At 39.3% G+C, this 19,126-nt stretch overlaps 2 protein-coding genes across 3 annotated transcripts in view; both read left to right on the forward strand.

Annotated features, from left to right (window-relative positions):
* The window catches only part of def8 (differentially expressed in FDCP 8 homolog), a 10,544-nt gene extending 3,170 nt beyond the window's left edge, over window positions 1-7,374 (forward strand). The window contains exons 2-11 of one of the 2 annotated variants that reach the window (XM_010769388.1): window positions 586-680; window positions 788-937; window positions 2,669-2,810; window positions 3,261-3,425; window positions 3,760-3,887; window positions 4,305-4,418; window positions 4,536-4,616; window positions 5,173-5,313; window positions 5,546-5,655; window positions 5,969-7,374. In XM_010769388.1, the coding sequence (XP_010767690.1) occupies window positions 586-680; window positions 788-937; window positions 2,669-2,810; window positions 3,261-3,425; window positions 3,760-3,887; window positions 4,305-4,418; window positions 4,536-4,616; window positions 5,173-5,313; window positions 5,546-5,655; window positions 5,969-6,062 (1,220 nt within the window). In that variant the 3' untranslated portion in view covers window positions 6,063-7,374. Of the gene's footprint in view, window positions 1-585; window positions 681-787; window positions 938-1,230; window positions 1,804-2,668; window positions 2,811-3,260; window positions 3,426-3,759; window positions 3,888-4,304; window positions 4,419-4,535; window positions 4,617-5,172; window positions 5,314-5,545; window positions 5,656-5,968 lie in introns of those variants that run through there. The other variant, XM_010769389.1, reaches the window with a different exon arrangement.
* Window positions 7,375-8,496: 1,122 nt separating this feature from the next.
* LOC104943919 (AFG3-like protein 1) lies at window positions 8,497-19,073 on the forward strand. The gene is made up of 17 exons (XM_010769390.1): window positions 8,497-8,698; window positions 10,074-10,164; window positions 10,267-10,326; window positions 10,422-10,540; window positions 11,008-11,157; window positions 11,258-11,332; window positions 11,752-11,873; window positions 11,987-12,260; window positions 13,071-13,208; window positions 13,447-13,600; window positions 13,700-13,807; window positions 15,510-15,635; window positions 15,792-15,902; window positions 15,999-16,114; window positions 16,269-16,469; window positions 16,960-17,154; window positions 17,382-19,073. Exons 1-17 carry the CDS (start codon window positions 8,585-8,587, stop codon window positions 17,568-17,570), a joined length of 2,343 nt encoding a protein of 780 aa, XP_010767692.1. The 5' UTR covers window positions 8,497-8,584; the 3' UTR covers window positions 17,571-19,073.
* Window positions 19,074-19,126: the final 53 nt, after the last annotated feature.

Here is a 19,126-nt window from a genome sequence, read left to right on the forward strand (position 1 = left end):
AAGCGCAAGATAGTGTGACTATGTTGGCTTCTGCACCCCCCTCCCTTTGGCTCAATAACAAAGGAACAAGTCAGACGTTATGTTTCAGCTTGTTCTGCTTCTCCCAAGTGGCCAAATCAATAACATCTATTTATGCAGCTCTAATGTGGTCACATCCATGAGAAAGCACAAGCTCACATCTCGTTTAGAAAGCACTCTTTGCATCTTGAAGATTATTTTTGCAAGTAATCTTCACAAAACGATGATATTTCCCAGAACAGCTTGATTATAAACATTTAGAAGCAAAAGTTAAAAGCACTTCAAGGTTCATTCAGGTAGTTAAGTAGCTGTTTTAATGACTCAGGAGTCTGTCTTTTCTCCTGGCTTAGTTACACATTTTCCAAACTGATAAGAGATTTTCGTATAGGATTCCTTCAGTTATGCATTTTGAACTGTTTGTCCTTCTAGACTTCCTGAGAGCTGAGTCAGAGTGTAGGGATTGTCTTGAGTGGCCACAGTCATGTGTGCGAAATTAGCTTGCATGACTGAGTGCATTTGTATGCCTATAAGAAGAGCAGTGCTTTATGCCATGTTGCCTTTTTTAAGAAGCAAGACCTGAGCTGTTCTCTGGGACCAGAACCCACAGTTCAGACCGGACCATGGACCTCGGTCTAGCTGAGGACCACTTCTCAAGGCCCATGGTAAGAAAGGAATTGCCAACTCCAAAAAATCTGATGGAAAGAAACCTACATACAGATCTATTGGTTTTAATGTTCTCTATTAATGTTGAATTGTTCACCTGTTTCAGGGTTCGTTTGTTGCATCCGACATTGAGAAGCTTAAAATGGCCATAGAGGAGTGTAAAAAGCTGATCTTGGAGCTGCCAGAACACTCAGAGAGACAAAAGGACACTGTGGTGAAACTGATCCACCTCCGTCTCAAACTGCAGGAACTTAAGGTAGGAGCTGAGGAGTGAATAGAGCTGGGGATAACTGTTGTTTTTAATAATGGCTCAGACGGACCATTGGTCACTTTAAATATGCATGTTTCTGATTATTTTAAATGCACAGCTGTACCCACATTTGTGGAGAAACATAATAATAATAATAATTTCAATTTGTATAGCGCCTTTCAAGAGACCCAAGGACGCTTTACAATGGGAAATAAAACAACAAAAATAATAATAGTCACAAGAAAAGTCACAGGTTAGAAAAAAATAAAAATAAAAATAACCGGTTGCTGGGTACTGCATTTTAGCTGAGGCCAAAGGCCCGGGTGAACAGATGGTGTTTGAGTTGTTTTTTGAAAGTGTCCAGAGAGTCGGCATTCCTGATAGCAGAGGGGAGAGCATTCCAGAGGGTGGGAGCTGCGACATTGAAAGCCCTGTTGCCAAAGGTTTTTAGCTTGGAGCGCTGGATGGAGAGCAGCCCGTTGTCGGAGGACCGCAGTTGACGAGAGGGGGTGTAGGGCTGAAGGAGGTCAGAGATGTAAGCAGGGGCTAGTGAGTGGAGAGATTTGTAAGTTGGCAGGAGGAGTTTGTATTGGATTTGTGACTTGACAGGGAGCCAGTGAAGGTGGATGAGGGTAGGGGTAATGTGTTGCCAGGGCTTAGTGTGGGTGAGGAGTTATGGACGTACTAGAGCCTGTGCAGGGCTTTGCTGGTGACCCCGAACAGGACTCCATTGCAGTAGTCCAGGCGTGAGGAGATGAATGTATGAATTAATGTTTCTGCAACGGGGTCGGGGAGAGAGGGCCGGAGTCTGGAGATGTTTCGAAGGTGGAAGAAACGCAGTTTTGACAGTTGACCTGATGTGGGAGTTGAAGGTGAGGCTAGAGTCCAGAGTGACGCCCAGGCTGCGAACCCACATGGCTTCCTTTCTGTGGAAAACATCAAATATTGGGGTAAAGAATAATCGAATGGGTGCAATTATTATTTACATACATGATTGGTGGACGTGAGTCTCATGTCGGGAGGCTCATAAGAAATCCTATTGAACAAATAAAGGCTTTCCTCAGTATCAGCTTTGATCTTTTAGCCACCACCCTGTACAAGATAAATGAGAGCAAACATTGGAGACTGATAATAATAAACACGTTTGTGCAGATCTCTTATTTCCTGCAGAACTCCTCAAATTTCATAGGCACAGTTTATGTTCTTTAAAATGAGAAAACACAGTATTACTTGCAATCCATTTTTTTGCAGAACACTCAATACAAAATAAATCAATAAATGAATCAGTTATTAGTTCAGTTTCAAAGTAAAGGGAAATGTAATGATCTTACAGAATAAAGGGTTTCATTTAATGAATTGGACTGCATGTTGTCACTCACCCTATTTTAGGTCAACCATTTAACTTGTTAGTTAGCATCTGCATGACCTTTGATGAATGGTATTTATACTGTGGCATTTGAACCCTATCATGTGAAGCAGCTGAGTGTCATATACAGTACAGTACACTGTGGCAGATTTCCCCTGAAGATCACTTGGTTGTCAGCTATGTTTAATTACATGAAGTTGTTTTTCCTTGAGAGAAGACATCTGCCTGTGTTCAGCAAGGGTCATATAGGGACTATGAACAAATTAATATGGATATTGCATTTTTGTATTCTCTCTCATCTTCATCTACACATAAACTGTGTTACTGCCATCTTAGTGGTACATTCTGTTTTTCACTTTGTCCTTTAAAAGGACCCAGAGGAGGATGAACCGAATCTGAGAGTCCTTTTGGAGCACCGCTTTTCCAAGGAAAAGAGCAAGAGTGTGAAGCAGACCTGCGACAAGTGTGGTGCCATCATCTGGGGCCTTATCCAGACGTGGTACACCTGCACAGGTGAGACACGCTAGGCAGTGCATCAGCTTGATATAACACTGTAGAGATGTTTTTGTACTAAACTGTAAAACTTCCATTAGTGCAAACAATTCAAAACTCATGCACAGGCTTTCAATTTGGACTTCATGACACATCCATCCACAATCCCACTGTCTCGTTTGTTGTCTCAAAGCTGCGCATGCATGCTTCATGTTTACATTTCTCAACCAATCAGAGAAGGGGGAAATGTGTTTAACTGACTGTCCTTTAACCCAGACTCCTAATAGGAATTGGGTTGTTTTTTTCAGTTTCAATAAATATTGATGTATTTTAAGGTTAACTTTTAATTCTTCTCTGAATATATTTCTTGAATGTTGGACTTAAATATGTTAAGCAGCGATTCACACCCAACCCATTGGGTAAAGTGGTAATGTCGTTGCCTGCCAAGTGATTAACCCTTTCTTGTTTCAGGTTGCTATTATCGTTGCCATAGTAAGTGTATGAACTTGATCACCAAGCCCTGTGTCAGGGTAAAAGTCAGCCACCAGTCGGAGTACGAGCTCAGCATCTGCCCGGAGATCGGACTGGACCGACAGGACTACCGCTGTGCAGAATGTCGCACACCTATTTCCCTGAGTGAGTGCAAATCGACTGCGTTATGCAAAAAAAGAAGAAGAAGGGGAACAAAGGAACCAACAGCAATACGTAGGCTGTTTGAACTCAAGTTTGCTTGGCATGTGCACATAGTTATAAATAAAGATTTATTTTAAGCCATCCAGAAAAGGATGACTAGAAATTACAAACACATAAGAAATGACTATTTTACACAGATGATACATTACAGGTAACCTTTATCCTCTTCCGCACATCTAAATACAAAGCATTTTATCATGATTTGAAACTGTATTAAATGACATCCTGCTTTCTTTTGTGTCATAGTTTTAACGTACTGTGCTATATTAACGTTTAGGGGGCGTGCCCACTGAAGCCAGGCAGTGCGACTACACAGGCCAGTATTACTGCAGCACATGCCACTGGAACGACTCCGCCGTGGTCCCAGCTCGTGTCATACACAACTGGGAGTTTGACCCACGCAAGGTAAAAACACAAGACTGGAATGTGCAACTGTACCCATAAAGGTTACTGCTAATCCCAGAATTACACATAATTGTATTACAGAAGCATCAAACAAACTTAAGGGCGCACTCCACCAATTTTACTTGTCAAAGTCAATTTAGTGTTCATGAGGAGGACTTCACAGGGAAGATAATTATTCAGGGTAGTCAGCTTGATGTCGTTTGAACATCAATAACATCATCTTACATAATAGAAATACCTACCAGTCAGTACTCTCCTGTTGAAAACCTAGTCAGGAGGAGGGTTGCACATGTTAGTCACACATATTAGGTTAATAATTAGTCAGACACAGGTTTAACCCACATCACTGTATGGGTCTGAGAGGTGTATCAGCATGTCCATGTCTGCATATTCTGACAGTGTGCGTCTCTGTTTCAGGTTTGTCGCTCCTCAATGCGTTACCTTGCTCTGATGATCTCACGTCCTGTGCTGAGGCTGAAAGAAATCAACCCGCTGCTATTCAACTTCGTGGAGGAACTGGTTGAGATCAGGGTGGGTAGCTCCATTGCTTTGGAGTTTGTAGATGTTCTCATTGTAAATGAAAAATAAATCTTAAAAAATATCTTTCACATATTCCTATTCAACAACCGCAATTCTGTTCCTTTACAGAAGCTCCGTCAAGATATTCTGTTGATGAAACCCTATTTTATTACCTGTAAGGAGGCCATGGAGGCTCGACTATTGCTACAGGTAATTAAATTAGCTGAATTGTCATTTGCATGGTGCAGCTGTGGATGTGTACTTGGTAAATTGTGTAATTTTTCTTTTTAATTTAACATTTTTTATCTGAATATATTTTTTATGCATGCTTTTTGGGTAATATTAAGCTGTATTTGGCTCTTCTCCTGCTGTAACAAATGCAAATGTCCCCTCTGTGGGAGGAATAAAGGTATTCTTATTCTGAGCTAAAGCATCAGATACAGTTGCATGATATTATGCAATGTGACCAATCGGTTATATACTGTATATATAACAAGAGCACCACCATGTGGTGGAACGGGAGAGCTGGGCTGTGTCAGAAAAAGTTATTGTTGTAAATTTGAGGCATTGAATGTGATATTATTATTAGTCCATGAAAATACTGTAAACGTGACTTGGTACAGGTGCAGCATCAGCACAAATAATTCTCCATTATTTTTCCTTCTGATATTTCAGAGCTTTTGCATTCACTTTTCTGTGATTTAAAAAGGCTTTACAACAGACAAAAAAACATATTAGTATTTTATTTTATCTTTGTGTTCCCCAGCTTCAAGATCGTCAGCACTTTGTGGAGAACGACGACATGTACTCACTTCAGGATTTGATTGATATCTCCAGTGGCAGACTCAGCTGTTCCCTCACAGAGATCCACACCACATTTGCTAAACACATCAAACTAGACTGTGAGGTGAGCGGATACACACAGAGAACATGACCTGGCTCTGAAAGTACACACATTTCCTCTGTGGGAATCACTCTCAACTTTATCTTGTAGTAACTTCTAAAACGCAATTAGCAAATACTTTTCATATTGCGAAATGATTGAACTTCTTTCCGTGTGTGTGTGTGTGTGTGTGTGTGTGTGTGTGTGTGTGTGTGTGTGTGTGTGTGTGTGTGTGTGTGTGTGTGTGCGCGCACAGCGCTGTCAAGCCAAAGGATTTGTGTGTGAGCTGTGTAAGGAAGGAGACATACTGTTCCCGTTTGACAGTCACACCTCCGTCTGCTACGACTGCTCTGCTGTCTTCCACAGGTTAGTCACCACCAGCCAATCAGACTGAAAATACTGCAAACGAGGAGTTTAAAACGCAGCATTGCCATAACGGAAACAAAATGTTAAAGCTTTAAAAGTAAATGTCCACTTATTTTCAGTGGAGCTGCAGTACTAGTAACCCTAAAGATGTCCAGTTATTGAGCTTATCTAGTTCAGATCTGACAAATCAGATCATCTAGTCATGATTTAAATCCAGATCGTATCAGATAATAAGAAGGTCAACTCATTACCCCAATGGACACAATCCATTTGACATATTATGTAACAACATTGTTGGTGTTTGTCTCTTTAGAGATTGTTACTATGACAACTCCACAACTTGTCCGCGATGTGCCCGAATGACTGACCGCAAGCAGGACGAAGTGCCAGATGTGAAGGATGCATAACTCTGGAGAGGACCGCCTGATGTTTCTGGATGTTGCACTTTGCCTCGTGTTGTGCTCTACCCAATCAACAGAAGACTAGCTTTTCGTCCTTGTCCTGGTTTGTTTTGTGCGTATGTTAATATTTTAGTGTCTATATCTTCCTGTGCACTAAACATGAAGCAGGGTACTTAGAAACCCATCTGGAAATTAATATATATATATATATATATATTTGTATCCAACTTTTTGATTCATACTGAAACTGGATGTACTGAACACTGTGTATGTGTTTGTTTGAGTGAGTTACGTTATTTTGTGCGTCTGCTTGTATAAATGTATAAAATATAGAGAAAAGCCACATCAACATGGGTGATTATGCATGCAGGAGTTGTTGTATATTAACCATTAAGATCCTCGACTTCATTAACCTAAACTGCCAACATCGCTGAATAATAAACTTTAAGGTTGCCATATATGATAAATGGATAATAACTAGCTTTAAAAGACTAATTAACTTTAGTAATATTAACCGTAACTTTCGCTTTAGCTTCCAGTTTTTGTTTTATACCACAATTTTGTGAACAGGCTATTGTAATTTAGGAGAGTTACCTTCTAAGCTACAATTTCACAATTAGTTTACAATAATAAATCTAATAGATTGACTATGTGATCATATTCAGATATTGGCAACAGGTATATTATCACAGCATGCATAACCAGTATATTTTTTCTTGTAAGAAGAATTGTAGAGCTACAAAAAATAATAATAATATGGAAGTTAAATGTGCTTTCCTTTATTCAAAACTGTCAACTCATTTCAGACGGTTTGTTATGCGTTTGATCTGTTCAGTGTGGTGCAGTGAGTAGCACATGGTTGTGAATACTAATGAACATTGTGTGCCTAAGATAGTCAGGTTACATACAGCTGTTATCCAAACGTCTTATTACATTTACCATCATGTTAATGGTTTCAGTCTTAAATGACCTATAGCACATGTTGTCCAGGGATGTCAAAGATGTTACGTGACAACTTTGATAATGTGTAATTGTTGACCTCAAATATTTGTTTAAAAATAATTAATGATGGCTGTGTTATCTTTCAGCATGATTTACTGTATTTTTTTTTTCAAACTAATGGAGTTGGGAATACCCATGCCCTGTTGTATAACATGTTGAGTAGTGCATGAATAAAGTAATGGATGCATTACAACTGCAGTTTTGTGCTTAACTCCAGTTCAACTGCCATCTGTTCGTGGACAAATGATAATAACTGGACCTCATTTTAACGTGTGTAAAACCTTTAAACTTTTAAATAAAAATTATAAGAAAATTACATTTATGATCAGGCCTAAACAGTCACTGAGTCTTGCCTTCTCTTGACTAAGCCATTTGACTTTAAAAAAAAAACGAATGTTGATACCTCTTTTAATACAAGCCCTGCCTCAAAGGCTCTCTTGCCACCTGACCCTTGGGCCCCTGCTCTTCTGCCTATGCTCTAAATCCATCCCCAATGTATGTATTATGTTAAATGATGGTACAATACAGCAGTCGACAACAACACTGGCCCCAAAATGCAAGATTTGCCCATGCTGTAACAAAGCAATAGTTAGTAATGCTTTGACACGTTTATTTAGATCTGTTATATGTGTACAATTTGAACGTATGTGTGTGCAGTACAGGAAGGTACAGGTTAAACTAGAATAGCCTATTTGAGTACATGTACATCCAACCACTGCTTATAAAGTATACAGTCCAAAAGGGGGAGCGTCCATGCCTCTTTTGGCTCCACGTGTGAAAACATATGGTGCATTGACAGTGGTCGAGGACTTGGAATTCTGCCAGTGATTATACAAAGTACAGTATGTCCTGTGCTGTAAATAATCTAATATGAACCCTTATTCAGATCCAATATCTGCGATATTAGAATTCAAAATACAACATTATAGTTATATTATATGTACATTCCCTTATTACACCATCATAAACAGGAGTTCTGGTCGCAAAAAAATCAATGCATAAGTATGTGTACATACATGTACAGAATGAACTCAGTGAACCAGTCAAACTCCAAGGCTTTTGTGACACAGATACTAATGATTTTAAATACAACATTATAGTTATATTATATGTAAATTCCCTTATTACACCATCATAAACAGGAGTTCTGGTCGCAAACAAATCAATGCATAAGTATGTGTACATACCATGGTACATACATGTTCAGAATGAACTCAGTGAACCAGTCAAACTCCAAGGCTTTGTGACACAGATACTAATGATTTTTAATTTATTGTTTTTAGCTTGAAGAATTTATAACCATTATCCAGTCATGATTTGAACCCATAGCGGTAAAAGAAAGATATGTCTTACGGATTAAAATGATTATCAAACAAGTCCCACACGTGAGACCACGACCAGTTATTTTGTAACTAGAATCTCGCGAGACTACGGTTTGGCATTGTGTGCATGGTGCACGGTACAGTACTTCTTGTTGACTCCATCAGGCAGCTATACTACAGTGAAGCACAGGGAAGATAGCTGATATGCTTCTCGCTCTGAGTGTCGGGCCCTTTCGGAACCGGGTCCGGGCGGTTCGGTCCTGGAGTCGAGATCTATCAGCTATCTCTACTTTCCGCAGCGGCGGAGCCCTCACATCGGTACGGTGACTTTTGTTATTCTTCTTCTAAAGTGGCTACGGTCCTCATTCAGAGCCAGTGAAAGAGACCTTCTTGAAAAAAACCTACACATTTGCATGAATTATATCAATGCAAACTTGTTGTTTTGCATTATGCATTGGATCACAGTAATGCAGGAGTGTAATTGTATTTGATTTGTTTTGTCATGTGAAAGAACACAGTGTTCCTCGGTGCAAGCTCTAGAGTCTAGACCCCCTACATCTGTAAACAAACAATCTGAGGACTGTTTATGTATCATTCCTCAGTGGTTTGCACTCTCACGATATATCCTTTTGATTATGTTTAGTTTAGAGGTCAATTTCCTCAGTTTCATAATATTGTTTTTGAAGGGGGCGTGTCTCTGGTACTGTATTGGGTAAGGGGCATTGAGCCCAGGCTTGTTTATTGGTTCATTCATTCATTTGCCTTTACTTTTATAATTGATCAAGCAAATATTAAAGGTGGGGTATGTAATTTATTTCAGAAACACTTTGTGTTATATTCCATGGAATGCTCTTAACATCCCGAATGAATATATGCTTTGACAATAAATGCCTAAAAAAATGTCATCTGTGGGAACCGTAGCGTTGTAAAAAGCACGACCAATCATCTGAGCCGGCCCGGCTAAAATAACTGGATGGCCTACCTGCCTGTCTGTGCACAAACTTATCTCGTGCCCTCATTGGTCATGTGCGCGTTCGTGTGTGTTGGAGGAGGGGCTCTGTAAGGAAGTGGCAGATTTTTTCCGGTTGTGTATTTTCAAATTCTAGCGCACTCGAGCTGGTTTCTCAAATGTACCTACCCCAAAGTTTGCTTAATTTAATATTCATTTAGGATTTTTTATTTATTATTAAACAAGCAATTGTTTATGGCATCTTTAATTGTAAAGATAATTTTTCAACAATAACAATTTTGGCACCCAGATATATATTCCATCAATATAAACATCTAAATGTTGTGTAAAATGTTGTTATTCTCAATTATTGATAATGGTATTTGATTGCTAAAATCCATGATCAGTCATACATTAATGAACCAAATGAAAACATTTTTTACTTCCTACTTAATTTTTGTTTGATATTCTCATGCAATCTGAGTAAATACCATGTGAGATTTAGAGACACGGTTCAGTGTATAAGTGAGTTATCTGGAACAGTTTCTTAATTAAATCAAGTTAACCGGGACACAATGTTTACAATGTTGTTTCTTATCACCAGTCTGTAACACCTACTAGTCTATAACGTCTACTAGAAAGGCTGTTGAATTAATCTCTTTCAATTTAATATTTATTTTTCACAAGTCTTTTTTTATGGCCATGCTGTGAGATTGTTAATCATATTGTAACTTTTTGTTTTAGAAGGGGTCACTGATCCAAAGGCGATGCGGAGGATTATTCCAACACAGTTTCCAACTTGCTCGCTTACTTAGCTCAAACAAACCCCCAAGAGGTAATGTCACTCCTAATGCTGTAACACTAAGTAATTCAGCGAAACGTTTGCACACGATGACCTAAATATTTTGTTGTTTGTGTTTGCTGTTTTTGCTTTCAGGTTTTGAAAAGTTTTTCCCAAAGAGTGAAGAGAGCCCTGGCGTCAACAAATCAACTGAAGGTGAGGAATGTTTGAGTCACTATCACAGCATCATTTGTACATCTTCCGTTCTCATTTCCTCTGCAGTGCATGACTGATGTTCTGTTACAATTCAGATGAAAATACCAAAAAACAAGAATCTCTTGGAACGGAAGAGCAAGACACAAATAATGATGGGGACGGAAGAAAACAAGGCGGAAAAAAGGAAGAATCCCACTGGTGGACACGCTTTCTGGTGCGAAGCATGACCAGAATATTAACGATTTCTGTCTTAGATGCACTTCAAAATGCACTACACGTTAACTTTACGTATATCTATTTTTTAAATGCTGGCATATGATATATTTTATTCAAATCTAAGCCTGATCTCACTCATTAGAGCAAATCTAAGTTGCATTCTTCATAATTTAGCTTGCATTTTGACCTAGTTGAGCATAGAACTACTTATAGTATTATATAAATGTTATGTATTTATGTTTAATTAACAAGAACTCTGTACGCTGTATTGTTGTCAGTCTTTCTAAACTGTCAAATCATGAAATTAATTATATTTCTATAGTATATAGTACTGTACTATACTGTTCATATCGTGATATATCTGGCAGGCAGCATACTGTGGTTGCAGTGTAAGAAGAGAGATGGTTTTACAGTCTTTCAATTAATGAATTGTTTTTTTTCTTACAACATGTCTTGACCCAACAGGAGGAGTTTACCTTGCATCAAAGATCTTTTCAGTACGTTGCATTCGGTGCAGCAGGCGTGGTCTCAGCTTTTTTGTACTTTTACTTCCGAGAGACGGGGAGGCAGATCTCCTGGAAGGACTTTGTGCAGTACTACTTGAACAGAGGCTTGGTAAGAGGCGGAGAGAGGATTTAGTTTTTTTTAACTTTCGTTTTTATTGCTTGTTTTTTGCAACCATGTAAACAAATTGTTGTTTGTGCCCTCTACACAGGTCGATCACCTGGAGGTTGTCAATAAACAATATGTCAAAGTAATTCCTTTCAATGGAGTGAACACACCGGAAGTGGTTAGTTCTTCTGCTTTTCCTATAGGTCATGCTGTTGGTTAGGTTAAGGGATATTTTTAAAACAGAGATGAGTCATACCTTTGCTTTGCCTAATAATTTAAACTAAAGGCTCTCTTACAACGTATATTCTGAACTTCAATTGGAATCCAGTCCACCGATTTGGTTGATCACATGCAATTTAAAATACTACTTTGTAAGGTAAAACAATGTACTTTTGTGCACTAGAATTAGCTATCATAGCCAACAGAAGCTCCAATTGATTGACTGTTTACATTTGTTGAAAGAAGAGTTTATGTCTTCCTTGTTATTTACCTTTTAGAAAAACCTAGACAGGCTTGCTTGTGAGTTGAATTTACATAAGCAAACGTTTTTGCACAGTATACTGATGTTGAATCCTCTCTGTTTTGTGTATATTTCAGAGCTTTTTGTGGTTCAACATTGGCAGTGTTGATTCATTTGAGCACAACCTGGAAATGGCCCAGCAAGAAATGGGTTTCGACTCACAGAGAGTTCCTGTATTCTACAGCAGTGAAAGCGATGGGTGAGGATTTTATTTGATGAGTACCTGAAAATGTTCATATTAAAATGAATTTACACATATTGTATTGTCATATTGATGCTGGCCTTATGGAGCTTATTTCTTTTCCCCCACAGGACACTCCTTTTAAACGTTCTCCCAACCTTACTGCTGGTCAGCTTTTTAGTTTTTGCCATTCGTAGGGGACCAATGGCAGGAGGTCGTGGGGGTAAAGGGCAAGGAGACCCCTCCAGCATGAGTAAATCCAAGGCTAAAATAATCACAGACAACATCAAGGTTCGATTTAAAGATGTCGCAGGATGTGAGGAGGCCAAACTGGAGATTTTGGAGTTAGTCAACTTCTTGAAGAACCCGCGGCAGTACCACGACCTAGGAGCCAAGATCCCAAAGGTGTGCCCGTAGCATTCATCATTATTCAGGAGATATGATGGAAAACCTACCTTTTTAGTGCTTTTATGGCTGCCCTGATCAAGAATCATGGGATTCAACAAGCCTTTCACATTTGGCTTCCTTTCCTACTTTACATGCAGGGTTATTTGAATTTAACCCACATCTAAATATCTATAGAGAAATACATTTGCACCACATTTTTCTCACAGGCCAATCAGAGCATAGCTACTGTTTTTTTTTGGAGAGGGTCTTAAACAGAGCTTTTCAGACAAAGAGTGATTAAAGGTATATACAGACAGACAATATGATACAACAATTATGTGTTTTTTGAACATTAAAGGTGGGATAGGTAAGTTTGAGAAACCCGGCTCGAGATACACTTTTTGTTATATTCCATGGAATGCTCTTAACATCCCGATAGCAATGAATATCTTAATTGCTTTGACAAAAAATCCATTAAAAAATGTCATCTGTGGAAGCCGTGGTGCTGTAAAAAGCAAGACCAATCATCTGAGCCGGCCCGGCTAAAATAACTGGATGGCCTACCTGCCTGTCAGCCTTCCATCTGTGCACAAACTTATCTCGTGCCCTCATTGGTCATGTGCGCGTTCCGTTCGTGTGTGTTGGAGGAGGGGCTCTGTAAGGAAGTGGCAGATTTTCTCCGGCTGTGTATTTTCAAATTCTAGCGCACTCGAGCTGGTTTTTCCAAAATTACCTACCCCTTCTTTAAGGCATTTAAGCAGGTTTTGGTAGAAACACAAAAAACAAATATGAGCCTGAAACTGAGTGCAACATGTCTCCTTAAACCAGGGTGCAATGTTGGGGGGCCCACCTGGTACCGGAAAGACCTTGCTAGCTAAGGCCACGGCAGGAGAGGCCAACGTCCCCTTCATCACAGTCAACGGCTCCGAGTTCCAGGAGATGTTTGTTGGCGTGGGTCCAGCGAGGGTCAGTATGGGCTAAATGCAGGATAGTGCAAATAGTCATAAAACTGAATGAATTGGTCACATGCATTTCATTATGCTGTTTGGCAACGTCATCTGTAAACACAATTATTATTGGGATTGTTATGTTAGAGGTGCAAATAAAAAGCATCATCCTTGCTTTGGGTGCTTTGTTTTTTACAGGAAAGGATGCTAACTGTAAGATAATTTCTGTGATTTATGTTTGCTCTTTCCTTTATAAGATAAGGGACACGTTTGCCACAGCTCGAAAACACGCTCCATGCATCCTCTTTATTGATGAGATTGATGCAATTGGCAGAAAGAGAGGCAGAGGCAATTTTGGCAACAACAGCGAGCAGGAAAACACCCTCAACCAGTTGCTTGTGGAAATGGACGGTAGGCAGTAATCTCTCTTAGTTTTCAAGACTTTTTTTGTCCCATTCCTGGAGCATTATTTCACGACATCACATATGGTATTTGTATTTGTCATTCCAGGGTTCAACAGTTGTACTAATGTGATAGTTTTAGCTGGCACCAATCGAGTGGATATTCTGGATCCAGCTTTGATGAGGCCGGGACGCTTCGACCGACATATATACTTAGGTAAAGTGAAGCAGTTGTTTTAGGTCTTCTCTAACTTTATACTGCTCTCTCCTGGATTCCTGAGAGCAGGTTTCACTTAATTACACTCAATCTGTTATCCACATCTCTTTCTCTCCATCATCATTTATCCCTGGTTCACTTTAAATGTGCCTGTAAGTGAAATTTGTTACATTTCACTTAATCAGTTGCAAGGTAAGAGCTATTTGGGGTTTTTGATTTACATCTTGTATAAAATAAACCGGCCGACTTTATTATTTTTCCGTAATGCAATTTTTGTTCCTTTGGATGTTTTTAATTTTAGTCTTGAAAGCAAACCCGGAATGGTTTTTCTCTTGTTTTTCCCCTCTTTTTCAATTCCATATTAATGTGTAAATGTGTTACCACACCATCTCAGTACTACTGCACAGCAGGCACCATGCAACAACCCCAATTCAGTGGCACTAATGTGCTAGCAGATTTAACTTTGTTATTTGTATTCGTCTGCTTCAGACGAGGTGCTAATCTTAACCTTACTGACACAGTCACTGTATGGTTTCCATTTAAGAAATTGGCTTCAAGCCTATTATATTTGCTTCTGTTCTTTTATTTGCGACTGCTCAGTTGTAATGTCATTTAAAACGTGTGTTGCATACTGTGCGCTTTTATCTCTGTTTTTAAAATGGTTGATCTTTTTCAGCCTGCTGAGGTTTAATTTGCTTTATGCCAGCAGTGCTGGACAATAGTGGGCAGGGCAGATTTCTCTCTGACTAGAAAACTGGGTCAAAAGGAGAGAGCTGGCTCTCTATAAAAGAAGGATTAGATGACTGGCGGCCAACATGCGGGACGGGACACACACTCCACTGTGTTGTTGACTCTTTCTGTTCCCTTTCCTTTAATCGTTCTGTTGTTACAGATAAACAGTATTGTTAAGATAAAGTTTCCTCAAATACAGTTTCAATGCCAATTTAGATAGATAGATAAACATACTTTATTGTCATTTCAACAAGACACAGAGTGTACTATTGAAACAAAATGTCGTTGTACTGGCTTACAGGAACAGGACAATATAAAAACGTGCTAAAATTGTACATATAAATAAATAATAGTGATGTGGTGCTGATACAATTAAAGATAAAGTGTGCGTTTAAAATAAATATAAAGTCTACTTAATATTCAGCAGTCTGATTTCATGGGGGAAAAAGCTATTACAGAATCTGACTGTTTTGCTCTTAATGCTGCGGAACCTCTTGCCGGAGGGCAGCACGGAGAACAGAGCATGATGAGTGGGGTCTTTAAAAATGTTCTGGGCTTTTGTTAGGGAGCGTTTCTGAGCGGTGTCTCTGATGGGAGGGAGAGAAACTCCGATGATCTTCTCTGCTGTCCTGACCACTCTCTGCAGAGACTTCCAGTCAGACTTCAAATTTATGTTTAACTTAAAGTTTAAAATCAGCATGTCACAAACTTTTAAATGTACACATTTCTTTTAGGCAGTCTTCCAGATAAGGGTCACTTATCCCATGACTTTGGCTTCCCATTAAAACAGTTCTCTCCTTGTAAGAGCTAACACTGCTGTATGAGGAGCTTAACGACACATACTGCTGACACAGGGTTTGTCGTTTAATGTTGTCTTTACCGACCAGTTTGATTTACAGAATTTGATGAGCAGCTCTTCAAAATTAATTTTCTAAATCTTTTCTTGTTTTATTTGTCTATTATTGTACAGGACTACCAGATATTAAAGGCAGAGAATCCATCTTTAAGGTGCATTTAAGACCTCTGAAGTTGGACACCAATATAGAAGTACAGGCTTTGGCCAGGAAGCTAGCTGCTCTAACTCCAGGTTTTACTGGTAAGAAGAAGAGATGTTTGTTCATGTTCACAAGTGTTTCCACTGTTTTTTTTATTATTCTACAAATATCATACAGTTTGCATGCTGTATTTCTCGCCCAATTTTTTTTATCACACGACAGGTTAACTTGGTTATTTTGGCTCCTTTGTGTCTTAGGGGCTGATATTGCTAATGTGTGCAATGAAGCAGCACTAATAGCTGCACGCCACCTCAGCCAACATGTCAACACCAAGCACTTTGAGCAGGCAGTCGATAGAGTTATTGGAGGTAAGTTGACATGGACAATTCTTATTGTGAACCTATTAGATATACAGTAGGTTATAAACCTTCATCAAGTTAGTAAGACATCCTCCTTTCTCTCAGGTCTGGAAAAAAAGTCTCAGGTAATGCAGCTTCCAGAAAAGACGACTGTGGCGTATCACGAGGCCGGACATGCTGTGGCCGGCTGGTTTCTCGAACATGCAGACCCCCTTCTTAAGGTAGTCACACCGTTTGCTTTCTCTCACACTGCTGCTTGACCATCTGAATCCACCTTCTGCCCTTAAATAGATTTGTTTTACCCTCTGCAATTAAATAGGGATTTCCACACATAATTATATTGATAATTGGAGTAACTATCATGTACTCCCTCAGGTCTCCATTGTTCCCAGAGGAAAAGGTTTGGGTTATGTGCAATATCTGCCTAAGGAACAGTACCTGTTCAACCGTGAGCAGCTGTTTGACAGGATGTGCATGATGCTGGGGGGTCGAGTGGCAGAGCAGGTTTTCTTTCGGCGAATCACCACCGGAGCGGAGGATGACCTCAGGAAGGTCACCCAGTCTGCATATGCACAGGTATTCACCATATTCTAAAACAAACATGTTAAGAAATGCAAAAGAAATCAGTAAATTACTGTATGTGATAAAATATGACATTGGGAGTTAATGTTGAGTCATACACTCTTTGAGTCACACTTATGCTGAAATGGAAGTTCTATAAAATATGGTAAGACTTGTATTAATAATAACTATAAAAGTTGACTCGGTAGGGTTGTCCTCCTCTCATGGAACTCCACGAGTTAGTAGTCACTGAGGGTATAAAATCAGTCCTAAATAAGCAAAACAAATGTATAAGTCTAACGGGTCAGGTATTTGCAAGATGAGCCATAGACCGAAAGACAGACAGAAACACATACACATGTCTTACGCATGATATCCACACAGGCTTTTGGGTGCACGATTAAAAGTCACTTAGCATTTTTGTTAGTTTGAGAACAATGTTGTAAATTGGCACATAAGAACAGTTTGTTTTGTAACTAACGGCCTGTTTTTCTTCATATCTCAGGTTGTACAGTTTGGAATGAATGATGCGATGGGTCAGATGTCCTTTGACCTCCCTCAGCAGGGTGACATGGTAACGGAGAAGCCCTATAGTGAAACTACAGCCCAGCTCATAGATCAGGAGGTCCGCTTGCTCATAGATTCTGCCTTCCAGCGAACACTTCGGCTCGTCACGGACAAGAGAGATATGGTGGACAAGGTGAGAACTACTCACATCACTGACAAAAAGGATGGACAGAAGTAAAGATAAAGAGTCATTTTTCCAACACTGTATGAAGAAGCAACTTGATAGCTAATTCTACTATTTGTCGCAGCTACTGCTCATCTGTTCTCGAAGTCAGCAACAAGAAATTACATTTGTATTGATGGAGTTAGCCATTATCTTAAAAATGCTTGTTGTTCACTATAATTGTTCATGTGCTGCAGGTGGCAAAACGTTTGCTAGAAAAGGAGATGCTAGACAAAGCGGACATGGAGGAGCTGCTGGGAACTCGTCCCTTTCAAGAGAAGTCAACATATGAGGAGTTTGTTGATGTGCTGGGGAAATTAGAGGACACCTCTATATCCCAAGAGTCAGAAGGAGTACTGAGGGTGGGAAAAACACTTCCAGAATGAGCAAAACAAATCAGGCCTTTTCCTGTAGCTGTACACACGCCTCAAGGAAAATATTTTAGCTGAATTAAGTTAAATATTTCCGAAGTTTTTCAACATTTGGTCCAGAGTTTCGGGGTTCTGAAAGAAATCCCTGGTTCTCACAGCAGCAGTGAGATACGAAGTGAGATACGATGTGTTGCACTGGTCTTAAATGGCCTCAATAATGCAATTTTAATTTTAATTTTGGTCTTTATATTCCGGGGGGAATTACATAAAATACTCATCATGTTATTCTTAGTTCAGTCTGTAAGCCACAGTTCTGTGAGGAGCTGTTTGTCGCTTACATTTCCCTGGGGTTGCCTTCCTCACACACTGAGATGCAGTTACTTTCACTTACAAAACTGCAACCAAATGAGATTTTTAACATTGAGAATTCATTGACATTGTGTGACGTGTACCTGAATTGTGGTTTGTATTTGTCAGTTACACACGTTGCCGGTATCATTAGATGATGGTATCAAAGGTAACAATGTATTCTACTGCTCTATGCCTTCATCGGACCCCAATTTTGTTAATATGACAAGAGTGGTTCCTTTTCCGGCTGCCACTTCATTATGTTGATGGATAAATGTCTAAAACGTGTTGTCCCTGAGCGTAGAGGCCAGGTTTTAAGATTTCAAAAGTACTTTGATTGTTCTTCTGAACGTTTTAAATACGTCTTCACACGGTTCTATAATGAAGACATCTTTAAATATCTGTGAAGATGTGTCTCAATTTAAATACATTTTTATCACCATGAAAGTCTTCCAGCAGACGTCAGCCTTTCTCAACCTGGTTCTCATTCAGTTATCAGGAGATGCAGCTGTTAGAACTCAGTGTTGCACATATGATACTATGTCATTGGATCGCATCTACTGTAGACATCCATTACTTGGATTGATGATTACTTAAGAACTGGGAACAAGCAGAGGAAGAATTAAGTACTTTATGAGCTAACAAAATGGCGTTTCACACACTCTTTTTCCAGTTAACTAACATTTCTTGTAAATGTAAAAAAAAACACAAAGGAGAAAGGGCTCAAATTCCAGAGATTAATATTTGACTTGAATATTGTCCATGATGACCCAAGCAAGCTAAGCTAAATAACTTAATGTGGCCTAGATGGTTGGTTACACACTGTTATTGTAATGTGAATTGTGTCTTCTTCTTTTAGCCAGTTGCTCTTGAGCTGAGTTAACCAGCTCAAATATAAAAACATACTTGAACTAAATGCCTTGCAATATCGGCCCCTTTATCAGGTTTTCCAATAGATAGTGAAAAGACGTTTGGTTAAATGACCAGCTTGACACTGGAACATGTGTTGTTCTCTGGTTGTATGTCAGTGTTAATGAAACATATTGTTTGACAATGCACTGTTCTTGATCTTGCTTGATGAATATATCTTGTCAGTGAGGATTATTGATTTTTTGGAAAGGAATGTGAGGCTGCTGTGGCTCACACCAACATTAAACAACTTGTATACGCCTCTGTTCTGTTTTATATTCCCGGTTTCTATATTTAGTATTTTCCGTATTTCT

This window comes from Notothenia coriiceps, unplaced genomic scaffold (genome assembly GCF_000735185.1).
Source record: "Notothenia coriiceps isolate Sejong01 unplaced genomic scaffold, NC01 NC01_scaffold00007174, whole genome shotgun sequence".
Classification (NCBI taxonomy): Eukaryota; Metazoa; Chordata; class Actinopteri; order Perciformes; family Nototheniidae; genus Notothenia; species Notothenia coriiceps.